Source organism: Rhea pennata, chromosome 7, assembly GCF_028389875.1.
Source record: "Rhea pennata isolate bPtePen1 chromosome 7, bPtePen1.pri, whole genome shotgun sequence".
Lineage (NCBI taxonomy): Eukaryota > Metazoa > Chordata > Aves > Rheiformes > Rheidae > Rhea > Rhea pennata.
In genome coordinates, this window is record NC_084669.1 from 24,304,651 (window position 1) to 24,318,167 (window position 13,517).

The 13,517-nt window shown below is 39.2% G+C and overlaps 1 protein-coding gene across 2 annotated transcripts in view; it reads left to right on the plus strand.

Annotated features, from left to right (window-relative positions):
• Positions 1-12,707, plus strand: part of ADK (adenosine kinase) — a 302,860-nt gene extending 290,153 nt beyond the window's left edge. For both annotated transcript variants that reach the window (XM_062580837.1, XM_062580838.1), the window contains exon 11: positions 11,523-12,707. In XM_062580837.1, coding sequence (XP_062436821.1) covers positions 11,523-11,647 — 125 coding nt within the window. In that variant the 3' untranslated portion in view covers positions 11,648-12,707. The remainder of the gene's footprint in view (positions 1-11,522) is intronic.
• The last annotated feature ends 810 nt before the right edge of the window (positions 12,708-13,517 follow it).

Below are 13,517 nucleotides of genomic sequence, written 5' to 3' on the forward strand. Positions count from 1 at the left end.
TGCTAGGGGATAACTTGTCAGCATGTTCATGACTTACCACCCCTGTGTTTTCATGCCATTCTTAACTCTCAGAGATAAGTATCACATATAAAACTAGGCTATTAGATAGCAATGTTATCTCTGTAGCTGACCTTCTATACACCAGAAAATTACCAGGTTATATGTTCCTAGCTGATTTTTCTCAGTCTTAGCTAGAGGTACATCATTATTCTGATCAATATAGTTGCCAGTCACTAGTGATTTCAACATTAGCATTGGCACAATTTCGAAATCTGCCATCATTTGGATTGTAACTCCTTAAACGTAAACACAGAAAGATATCACTGAGGAAAAATGCTCTATATTTCTGTTTCTTGTTTAAATCCCTATTTCATATTTTACTACGAATTTTCATTAAAAGTTAATTCTTTGGAAATAATATGGTCTTCTGTGTTGATATGATTCACAGAGCCGGAAACAGGTGTTCTAGTGTAATTTCATTGAGATCCAATCTGTTTTATTTTTTTTTCGATTGTTACCTTCCTTCTGAGTTCTAAATGTTCATCTTAATGATTTTATTGCATGTTTATTTTTTATCAAAGTACAGCTTAAAGATGCTGATTCATATTTTCACCTGTACAGGATAAAGGCAACCAGAAAAATACATAGTTGAATTAAGTGCAAGACAAGATCTGTCATTTTAAAAATAAAATGTAAAAATATACATATCCATATAAAAGATCAGTGCATGGAATTAAAAAACCTCAGAAGTTCCTAATTAGATCGAAGCAGGACCTGATCCTTCCAATTGGTGTGTCTCTTTTCTTGTCAGTGACAACGGCAGTATTAAGGGAGGCTCAGTACGTGGCAAGAAGATTAATATTTTTCAAAATGAGGTCTTAAAAGGTGTAACTTATCTCACTATAAATTCAGTGATGTTCTGGTCAGGCTTTGTGAGAAACAAATGTTGAATAGGTTGTGTACATTTTAAAAATAAACCTACTGTGTTAAAAACAGATTTTCAAAACCAATTATAAAGTTCCAATTTCTACTGTTATAGCTATGGGACAATTACAAATTGACTTAATGCCTCAAAGCAAATCATCACTGCTTAAAATATTTTGTCATGCCTACTATCCCTATCCTCATAACGTTTCATTTTATGTTAATGTGGCAAGTGTTAGAAAATCATGTAATGATAAAGAAAATGTTCATGTGGAAGGTTAGAAATGACTTTAATGAGTTGTTATTACCTTGCTCTCAGACTGTTGATAATATTTTTGTGTTATTTTAATATATTCTGAGTAGAGACAGAGGCAGTAGTCAGATTGGATCATCAAGAAAATTCCCCTGGGAATCAGGGCAGGATATAGTCCCCTAAGAAACGATGTGTCAGATTAAACTGTATTTGCAGCAAATACAACAACACACAATGAAATGTAAAAATACACAGAAATATGTTATCTGTTTCATGTCTGATGTGACTTGGTGTGACACTATGGAGATTTTCACAATAATCATAAAGATATTTCTCAAGACTGTGGTAGTAGCTAGCACTACAGTAACTTGCTCACAACTTCCTCTATTATATAGTAGTATGGTAACTTCTCACATAGCTTGTTCACTTCCCTCCCATACATGAAATGGGAATATGGAAATGTTTAAAAAAAATCCCCAATGAAAGCAATTGATAGTAGCAATACTTGTAGGTTTGTTTGACATTGATCTACTGTACGTAGAAGGACATTACTGTTATTGGTGATCAGTAAATGATTAGGCTTTTCTTCTGTAGTATCAATTCAGGACTGTAACGGACACTTAGAGAGGAAAAAGATATTAAAAGTCACTCTATCGTATAGGAGCTTTATAAATATAATGCTGTGGTAGACTATTTCAGTCCACTGAAGTCAAGAAGTTCATTGGGTCTCTAGCTACCAAGTCATTCCCACTGTACTGGTTGCTGCTTTTTGATTCTCGTTGCCTGCTGCCGGCTTGACGGTGTGGAAGTACACCTGCAAATAAAACCTTGCTGAGTAATGGTTGCTCTGGCAAACACAGCTTCCAGTTTCCTAGCTTTTGTGCATGTGAATCTCCGCCATAAAGTTACATTCATGTAGCCTTTTTTGCATTTAGTGTCCTTAAATATGTGACAGAAGCATCATGCTCTCAATGTTAAGAACCAAGTAAAGAGTAGCACATAAGATTCCATTTTGTTAAGCTTAGAGTTTCATTATTTCAATGTAAAATTCTCTCCCTCTTAACCCAACCCGTAGGTGTAGAAAGAAGATTTATCTGCACTGTTTAATGTAAATACTAGGGATCTGTTCTGAGACTTAGAAAATTTCCTGAGTTTCATTCTACTACCTCAAGAATAGCTAAAGGGAATTTTAACTTTCCAGAAACACTTCTAGGAAAGTTTCTAGGAAAAAAAAAGAGAGGGGTATCAGCCTGCAAGGTACTTTTTCAGAAAGTTGGAGAAGATGGTTACAGTGAATATACTTGTGTTTTGATTTGGCATGTTCCCTGATTATTTCTTGTAAGCCTGGAGACTGAAAAAAAATTTTATCAATTTTTTTCCTCTGATCTTGGGTGTTGAGACAAGACAAGACAAAGCCAGCTAATTCTGATCCAAAAGGGAATTTCCCAAAGTTAATCATTTGGAAATAAAAATGAAAGGTATGACCACAGAATCACAAAAAGGTTGAGGTTGGAAGGGACTTCTGGAGATCATCTAATGCAAGCCTCCTGCTCAAGCAGGTTCACCTAGAGCACATTTTCAAGGATTTTGTCCAGGTGACTTTCAAGTATCTCCAAGGAAGGAGACTCCACAACCTCTCTGGGTAACCTATTCCAGTGCTGTGCTACCCTAACAGTAAAGCTTTTCCTTACGTTCAGAGAGAACTTCTTGTGTTTCAGTTTGTACCTGTTGCCTCTTGTCCTGTCACTGGGCACCACTGAAAAGAGTCTGGCTCCATCCTCTCGACACCTTCCCTTAAGATATTTGTCGACATTAGTAAGATCCCCTCTCAGTCTTCTCTTTTCCAGGCTGAACAGACCAGGCCCAGCTCTCGCAGCCTTTCCTAATAGGGGAGATGCTCCAGACCTCAGTCATCTTTGTAGCCCTATGGTGGACTTCTCCAGTAGCTCCGTGTCTCTCTTGTACTGTGGAGACCAGAACTGGACACAGTACTCCAGATGTGGCCTCACAAGGCCTCAACAAGGGCTGAGTGGAGGGGGAGGATCACCTCCCTCGACCTGCAATACTCTTCTTAATGCAACCATCTTGGCCACAAGGGCATATTGCTGGTTCACGGTCAGCCTGCAGTCCGCCAGGACCCCCAGGTCCTTCTCTGCAGAGCTGCTTTCTAGCAGGTCAGCCCCGAGCCTATACTAGTGTGTGGGGTTATCTTCCGAGGTGAAGGACGTTGCACTTCCCTGTGTAGAACTTCACGAAGTTCCACTATGGCTGAATGAAGTTCATCTCTCCAGCCTGTCCAGGTCTTTGTGAATGGCAGCACAGCCCTCTGGTGTATCAGCCACTCCTCCCAGTTTGGTATCATCAGCAAACTTGCTGAGGGTGCACTCTCTCCCACTATACAGTTCATTGATGAAGAGGCTGAACAATATTGGACCTGGTAGTGATCCCTGGGGGATACCGCTATCTACAGGCCTTCAACTAGACCAAACCATCAAAAGTTACAGCTTTGTTACCAGTTTCCTTCATCGCATCTTTCTTGGATCATATTATAAATTGAAACAATTCTTTTCATGGACAGTCAGATGCACTAGGGAGGTTTTACATAGATGATAAGCAACACAGACTGTAAGTGGAGTCCACTGAGGATGAGTAAGGTGGAGGGGGTCACTGTGTAAAGCACTTAAGCTTCTCCTCCAGCTTTGAGCTGTTCCTCCTTAAAGAGTGGAGAGCCCTCAGTCAGGGCATAGACTGACATGTCAGAGTCAGTGGGAAAACTGCCATCATTCTCAAAAGACTTCAAATGACGATACAAGTTTTCTCCATCCATTGCACAGCCTTCAGTACCAAAGTGCTGTAGAACTACAACCACCATTTCTACTCGACCAAAGACATTGATGAAACAAAACTGCTCATTTTCTTTAGAGAGAGTCCCTAATGGGCCCAAGCATCTAGGCAGGACCTGGGAAGTGTGATTACACCTTATTCTGCCACCCTCCCTGAGCTGGCCAAGCAGATACAAGCAGTGGTAAGCATATAAGCAATGCAATAAGAGTATTCAGCCTTGAGTAACTGATTTCTAATGGAATGACGAGGATGTAGAGGAGTTTTATTTCTTTCTTTTATTGTTTCACTTTCACAGGCGTCTTCTGTTAATTTTTTCCACATATAATGCTTTATGGCATTAGAGTTGGGTTCTTTTTTGCTTTGTGCATTCAACACTTCTCCATCCCAGGAAATGGCTGCTAAAGTGATATAAAAACACTCCTTTCACTTATTCACAGCCATCTAGTAAATGCAAAGTTGTATTATTTGTGTGTCCATAAATGACTGTATGAACTCAGACTGAGGAAAGCATACACTCATTTGAGTGATCCTAAACAGATTCAATGCATTCAAAATATGTCCATAAATACAAAGAAAACAAGGGTAGAGACAGCAATAATAATACTAGCTGCTCCTCTTGAAAACAGGCCTGTTCTATCATTCATGCTGGTGATTAGAAAATAAGAAGTTTGTGTTAGAGGATTGTACATAGACAGTGAAATGCATCCCCCATTTAGCATGTGACCATTTTATAAATAGAGTAAAAATAGACTTCCCAAACCTTTTATTTGTGATCTCATGGTTTTGTCATTCTCTGGAAGTAAAAATATTGACATTTACTAGGCTGTTTGTTCCAGCTTTCTGATCTCCTGCAGTTTATTTTTGTAACAACCTTATCGATGAGCCTCTTACTCGGCTCTCTAGGTTTAACTGAGTTGAGTCGATTTGTTACCACAGCTTCAAGTAGCTGTTACAGAACAAGCAAGACATCCTAATAAAGCTGTAAACGTGTTTACTCAAACATGGTATTGATTTTACTTGGAGAGGGAGAAGCTAGTGCTTAGCATGGTGTCAGGAAGGATGAATTTAACTGCAGTTTTTCATTGTCATCTGTCATGGTTGTGAAACACTAAGTGAAGCCACAAGAGGATAATTAGAATTGCCAGAAATTTAGCCCCTAAAATCAGTTAACCACTGGGGATTTTTGTAGTTTAATTAGTTTTTATTAAAACTTTCCTCCAGTGGTATAGTCAGGATGGCTTTTTTAATGTTCTTTTCGGTGAGAGTGAGATTTCAAGGTTGCCACTTGTTAGATATACATCTTAAATGACTGTTTTTCTGAAGGGGTTGGTAACCTTTTTTCTCGCACTACAGTTCTGTAAAAGCACAGAGCCATCTTATTTAAAAAGAGAGGGAAAGGCACTTGCTTATACATACCTTTGCAGTTAATAGCATAAATGTGCATATGTGGAATAATTCTCAAACTGTATTTTGAGAGAAAAAGCTGAGGTGTGTGGAGGTTGAAAGAAGAAAGTAGTGCATATATTTAATTTTTATTAAATACTATAAGTGTAATGTGTCAGACCACAATGCCAAAATACATGAAAACAGAAGCCAAATCCCATCCTTAATCAAACGTTTCTATTTAGAATAGCCGGCCTGCAGTTTGATAGCAATGGGCAGGGCCTCTGGCTTACCACAGTTCTTGGCTGTAATATCCACCATCTGCCACAAAATTAAAAAAAGAGAAACCGCAGCATGTTGACGTACAGTCGTTCAGTGACTATGTTGCAGAATTGTCTGATGCCAACATCTTTTACAAAATCTAGGTTGGCTGGTTGGCTCTTGGCACCAGCTTTGCTAACCACCTGATTACAGCTGACCAGGCTCGAGCTACCGCAGCATTAACCTACTCCAGTAGCACTGAAAGACTTCAGCAAAACCTCAGTCGTATCAGCTACAAGATTTTAAATTACAAGGGTAATGCTTCTCAAAAATTGCATCTTGTCACACTGCTGGCCTGGGAAGCTCGTGGTATCATGTAAAAATAGATGAATATTCAAACAACTGTGATAAATGCTGCATACAAACAGGAGTGTAAAAAGGTGCTTATAACTGTCCTCCATGGTGGAATAACACCATTTCAGTGTCACAAATTAAGCTGTAAAACTTCAAATGCAAAAACAGTGGAAACAGCTCAGCTGCTCATGATCCTTTCTGTGACTGAGACAGTTTTGCTGGATGGATGTCCTGACTAGCATGGATTATATTAGATGATTCTGGGTTCACCTGGAAGAGGAGAGTTGTCTGTGAACACCACATAGCAAAAATGTTTTGAGGGGCTATCAAGCTCTGACCTGGGGTCAGTTAACAATTGCTCATAATTAATGCATGTGATAATTGCTTTTTTCCTGCTGTCATCACTCTTGCATGAAGGAAAAAAATACTAATTTTTCCTTGGGCATTTTATAAAGGTTGGACGTGTGAGAGAGACTGCAGAAAGACGAGTAGTGGAGGAGCTGGTGTCGGAGGCTATAAATGGATTTCCAGCCAGCATTAGTAATTAACAGTCATTAAAATTAATTGTCAAGTGTACAATTTGAAATGAAACATTTGGCTTCAATATGAGCTGTTTTTAAGTGTTGTTAAACCATTACTGAAGCAGACCAGAACTGTTTTAAAATCTCAGCTCTTGGACTCCTACATTCCTATCCAACTGCGCTAGCGTTAGGCACTCATTCAGAATTGTCAGTGATAATCTGGAAATAAAAACTTTTAAAAAAATCACTGAGTTCAGTGAGTATTACCTCTGCAATGTCTCTTTTGGCGATAAGAAAATGAACTCACTTCTGCTTTAATGATTTTAAAGTGCTACTCAGCTCTTAAACATAACTGAGTAAAGACAACACCTTTTGTGTTGGTCAGTGGACTGTTGTTGTGTCTTTTCAGAGTGGTATTGACATCTCCAAGGAGATTGGAGCTGGTTTCAGTGAGGACCTTGATTTGGGTCTGGATTCTGAGGCTCAAGCACCACTCCTAGCACTTGTCTTACAGAACTTTTCATTTAGTGGTGAGCACAAAAAGGAAGAAAACTTGACTTTTCTGTCCTCTGTTTTGTTTGCAGAGCTAGTGGTTATAAGCATTGTCTTTGAGCATGTATAGTATGGAAACTGGAGATGATAAAGATTAACTCTCAATTATTTCAGGCACTCTTTTTTGAGCAAAGTGATTTCAGAGACACTTTTCTCTCTTGAGCAGTTGAGAGAGCCTGCAGTTCTCTGCAAGAAATAATTATGGGCCAAAAATAGCTGTTGGTGTCTCATAATCACTTCTATCATCTGGGAATGTGAATACATTTTCTTTGTGTGTTGTACCACTCTAAGGTATAAAGGAGCTTTTCAAGCCAAGTTGTCTTTTCTTTCTAGGAAACTGCTGAATGTGTAAGATAAATTGGACACAGTTCCAAATAAGTTCTTATCGTGAATAGGTGCAAGTTGGTTACTTGGCTGTCTCTGCCTGTGGAGGAGAAAAGGCATCCTATTTTTCTCTGAAAGCTTAGCCATGTGGCTAATTACTGCAAGGTGGCATAGTAGACATCCTGTAACTGCCATTTCTGTTACTCCACACACGGTTAATGCTTTGGATGTTAGGGCAGGAGGCAGACTATAGGGAATGTCTTGAGTTTGATCCCTGCCTTTGTTTACTAGTATGAAGAGGGTGGTATATAATCCATGTAATACCTTGCACAGCCTCAGGAGTGTAGAAATGCTAGGAACAGAATAAAGGGAAATAGATGGTTAAAAAAGAAAAATTGCATGAAGTTGTTTTGGTAAAATATTTGAAGTGAGGTTGTCTTGTATAGCCAAAATGTACCTCTTTCTGTGCTCATCCCAGCAACAGCTGGGGACTAGCTCAGGCCCTGGCATAAGTTAAATTGTTGCTGCGATATTCTAGCGTGTGCTGGGATGATCTAGTTCTGAGGGCCCAGAGCCGTGATCCAGCGCCACAGTTCAGACCTGCCCTTTCAATCCATGAGCTTGAACAAGGGGTGTGGAGTAAGGCTGAAGCTTTGTTCACTTATCCTCTTGCATTTCCAGTCATGGCACCTTAAAGAGATTCCTGCTTTCGGCTGCTTATCACTCTTCCCTCCGCTGCTCTGCTTGCTGGTAGAGATGTTTGTTTGAGTACTCACATACCCTCTTCAGTTTAAATTCAGTGGGTTAGCTAAGATCTACTGTTGAAGAGCTTACTGTTTAAACTGATCTGGCTCATTTTGACAGAGCATCAGCTTACACAAGCAGAAAAGAAGGATGGTGAAAAGCAGATAGGGCAGCAACTTCTTCAACTGGAAGTAGAAGATCTGAGCTCATGCCTTGAAAGTATGACTAATGGTGTTTGCATTACAGTATCTTGCACACTGGAGGAGGCAAACACTGAATTATATACTGACCATGTTGCTTTTTATTGCATTAACTAAAAAGAACATTCTACGGCTAAAGCAGCCAACCTGATAGAGCTCTTTGTTTCTCTGCTCAAACAGCAGTGCTTTCTGGTGTTCCCTCGGGGTCTGCTTTGCCAACTGCCTAGTCTTAGTATGTGATGTAGCTCTGTGTTTGTGATATGTGTGTTTGTATTGTCATTCAATGCGATATTATGTCAGATACTGCTATTTCTATTTCATCTATGAAATACATAGCTTTTAAGAGAAACTCAACAGACAAGAGAATGGTTTGAGGGCAAACTCCCCACTGCAGATCCTACATATCTCATACATGACAGCTGCACTTAATGTCATTTCTCCACCACTCTGAAATCCCAGAGATCTCTGATTCTATCCCCAATTAGAACAGGATGGTTTTTTACCTGATTCTGCTTTCACTTAGATCAGAATAAATAAGAAGTAGCTTCACTGAAGACAAAAGATACATACTAGCTTGAAAATACTTTGAGCTTGGGAGGTGGTGACAGTCTCAGTCTAGTTTGTATTAAAAAATACCTCATGTCATATGGTCCTTTGCTCCTTTGATTTCCTCATTTTCATATATTTTTGATGCCTTGGTCATAAAGATAGAGGACAATTTTTCATTCTTGTATAAATTCCTCTCTGAATTCATGCTCTGCACAAAATTTAGCCTTGTGTTTGCCTTTGGAGGCCTGCCCAGTGCGTCTTCTGTACTTACTGAGTCAGAAATGGACTGTCTTAACAGCCTTCTTTTACATACGGTTACAACTCGCTCTCAAATTTTAACCACCCAGAAGCACACTGGCAAGCTCTTGTCTCCCAGGCAGTTGAAATTTAATGATTGACATTCTCTGTGTATCCAAGAAAGTTTCTTCTAAGAATGCATGTTAATTTAATGGAGAGCAGACCATTTTCATCTCGTTATTCAGAAATAGTCCGGTTTCTGCCAGGCATGCTGTTTAAATTTCTCAACTGTTACCCAGCTATTACAGCTGGCCCATCCTGCCCTCGCTGGGTTGTCTGTCATCCCCTGACTGCCATCAGTGATAGCATTCACAGCACAATTGCTTTCTGTTCACATTCTCATCTTTGTATACTGAAAACTCCTGTCTTCTCCACTTATGTTTATGGGTTTAAGATGTGTCGGTTAAGTAGTCATTTTTTCCCAGTTAATGTCAGTCAATAGCTGTGAAATTCCGGCTAATATATGGTTCACGTTTCTCTAGAATAGTACTGATGTCAGAAACATCCAAAATTTTTCCTGACTGTCAACCAGAACGCCTATTTTCTATTGCCTCCCTAATCCAATGTAAAGTATTTGATTTATAGATTTAGTAGTTTTGACTTTAGCCCCAAACTCGTCACCCGTTTGGTGTAATTTAGAGAAGACTTTATAGATCAGCTAGGCTTCTTTTCTCTATTGGTCATGACTGAGAAGCCAAGAAAGAGATTGGTAATTCATGAAAACAGGCTCTTCTGCTCAACAGTATGACTCTTGGTTAATCTGTAACATTATTTTTCATTTTTTATACGATTTTTAATTTTCAAGCAACAAATATCATTGCATAAGAAAAATCTTTTTGCCCTATTTTATAAACGTGCTATAATATATCATACACAAGTAAATATTTAGAAAAGGAACACAAGTTAAATGAAAGTGTCACAAGGAAATGTGGTGTGTTTATTCCAATAGTAACCAAGCTGAACAGAGAAAATGTATTGGACTCTATGAAAAAAAGTATGTATATATAGCAAAATGGACCATTATCTTTGAATCAAAATTTGTACTATGTCAGAAATTGGTACCTATGAGCTACGTAACACCTGTGAGAAATGTAGTTTCAAGACTAGATTTGTACTGTGAACACCAAGGGCTGTCAGAGCACGGCGCAGGAACTTGCAGTGGTGGATGAAAGCTTTAAAAAAGCATGCTTCAGCTTGCTAGATTTCTGACCTACCTGGGGAAGTCTGTCTTTCCTTCTGTGATTGGATGAAGAGGTGAGATGCTTCTTAAACACATTAAAACTGAGGATGAAAGTGAATAAGATATTACCTCTAAAATGACAGACTGGATTTTTAAATTATAAAATGCTGAGTTTACTTTACACCTCTTGAAAACCTCTTCAAAATTTAAAAGATGTATTTCACCTCTGCCATAAATTCTGGCACGCTGTCGATCACAATAGTTTCTGCCAAGATAAAATGTTTCAGAAATGAGGGACTCAATCTATAAAATTTCAGGTCCCACACATACTTAACTTTTCCAGGTACTTATGAATAATCTCGTTTTTGGGGCTCTGTCTGCATATATTTTTCTAAAGAAGCAGCCTGATTTTTGAGACACTCAAATCCCAGTGATTTCTCGTTTTGTAAGCCATGTGTGCTGAGGGTTTTGATAGCTAAAGCAGTTCCAAGTTCCCTGATTCTGAGAGGTGCTCAGCTCTTCAGACAGTTTGCTGTTTACTTAGATATCTGGGCATGGTAAGAGGTGTCCACTATTTCTGAAGTCTTAGGTTAAAACTCCAGTGATCAGGGACAACTTTCTTGATCAGATAGAAGTTTCTCACTTGATTTTTGCTGTTGTTTTTGTTGAACACCTATAACTGAATAAAGATAACATTTATTGGTCATGTGCCTTTCCCTTCTTTTGAGAAAAGCTTGTGTTAACAGTTGTGTGGTGCTGTCGTGGTAGCCAGCATGAACAGAAGGAGCTCTCTTCAACATAGAAAGCTGTTTCTTTGTTTTTAAAGGGGTATTTGAGGAAAAGAAGAGAGGAATAACTGGTAAAATCATTTAGATTGAGGTCATTAATGAAGATCAGTCCTGATCATCTTTAATTCACTTGAAGCTACCAAATGGAGACTTCAGGTAAAAACACCAACAGCAGCATCTTAACTCAGAAGGTCATTTAAGCCCAGCACTAAATTTAAACTACAGTCAGGTACATGTGTACATATAGGTAGGCCAGTATTTCAATGGTTTGCCATATGACAAACTTTGGTACGCTCAAAAACCTAATTAACCATTTTTTTTCTCTCTCTCTCCTGCTTTGTTCCATAGGCTTTCTCTCACAGCTCGTCTACGACCGGCCAGTGACCGAGTGCATCCGAGCTGGACATTACGCAGCCAGCGTAATTATCAAGCGTTCAGGTTGCACTTTCCCAGAGAAGCCCGACTTCCACTGATACTGGTGAATCGGAGGGATCAAGAGAACATCCCATGTTGCCATGGGACCGCTGGCTAAATTTTTCCTCCTTCCCCTTCCTCACCCTTCCAATTACCTGCATCAACGCTTCTGTACTTCTGTTCATTTTATCCTAAACAAAATATATATTTCTATGGTATTTTCTTTTTCATACCACTATAATGTTTCACAAGTCTTAACTTTGGGAAACAGTGCTAAGTGAAGCTTATTCTCTCATCAACCTGGAAGAATTGTTCTATTTACACAGTTTATAAGGAATTCCCGTGCAAATTACACTGCTGGTTAACCCCATTAGAAGACTTCTGTTGAAACCTGTATTTTGTGTCCAGCTACGGCCAAATCCTACTCAACTTACTCACGTGAAATCAACAGACCTGACTTTTTTGTCTCATAATATTGTAATCCAGGAATAGTTCTTTGTAAATCAGTGGAGTCACATTAGTGTTAAGAGTGGTGTGAATATCCCAAGAATTTCCTTACGTGTTTCAGTGTGCACAGTCTGGCCATCAGATCCAGCCCAGCTCCCATGAAAGTGAACAGCTATTTTGTCAGTAATTTCAGGACATGATTCAAAGCTGATGACATGTATTAAGTGTTCTGCCACCAATGTGGAATCCAGCTTTGGTCTGGCACTATGTGAGAGCAGGTTCTGGCTGCTGTACTGTAAATTCACGTTCATCTGTCAGGAGAGCTAGCAGATAGGTACTTTCAGTGATTTCAGGGCAGAGGCATGAGTTGATGATGAAAACAGTCGTGTGGATAGATCCTGTCTCCTTAATGTAAGCTTTTTATAGGCTGTATTTAATTAAGGTACACATAGTGAAAATGAGGTACAGAAATATTTATGCAGGATATATTGACAGGATATGCCAAACGGAATCTCTGAAACGCACATTTTTAAACTTTTAATTTACTTTGGATAATTAAGCAATATGGTGGATTTTGTTTGTATTTTCAGTATTCAAAGAGGTGATCTGAAGCTGCATTCATTACTTTGCTATGTAATTTGATACTGATAAATAAAAAATTGTCATACAGTAGCTCCTGACTTTTTATTCACATGTATCCAGCTTTCTTCGAAGTATCTTACTGAAACAGGAGCAGGGAGGTGATATTTAACCCACAGTTTAGATTTCAATATTTTATCTGCAACTTTCAGTGTCTGGGTGGACGTTTAGGAGTGAGCTCAACAGTAAGGAAGGGGGTGGTTCTTTTACTCATCAGTGTGGTGCTTGCATACAGAACAGATGAAAAATTAATGGCTAGGGTTCATCAGAGATGCCAAGTCGTCGTAGATTTTGCATTTTACTGCAGAGCATGGAAGAAGGGACACACAGAGATTGTTCCTTTCTCCGATGCTGTTGGCATACAACTTGTTGCAAGGAGCATGAGGTGCAATCAAGGATCCAGATTCCCTTCTTCACTTGGGCCAGTATCTGGTTTGAAAAGTAGGAGAACCGTCTCTGTCTTCTTAAAGGCCGTATGGTAGGATCCCTGCATGAACATTAAGGAGCTTCAAACCAGCTGCTTCTGAGAATCCTCCTGGGGCCGTGGAGTTCCACTGTCTCAAGTGAAGATTACTTTATCATAGTGGACTACTTAAAGGACTCAGGCTTAACTGGTGCTGGGGAAATGTGCACGTGCTCTATATTTTGGCCAATAAAGCTGTGAACAGTTATGTCAGACTTTTTGACCTCACAGTTTAGAGCTACAGAAGGTTGCATGTACAGCCCCTATGTATCTGTGGATTTATTCATGAACAGCTGTGTGCAGATAAATCTTTTGTGCTTGTCTGGTTTCTCTCCATGTACTACTCTCAAAGAGCTTTGGGCTTTACATTTCTCATGTTC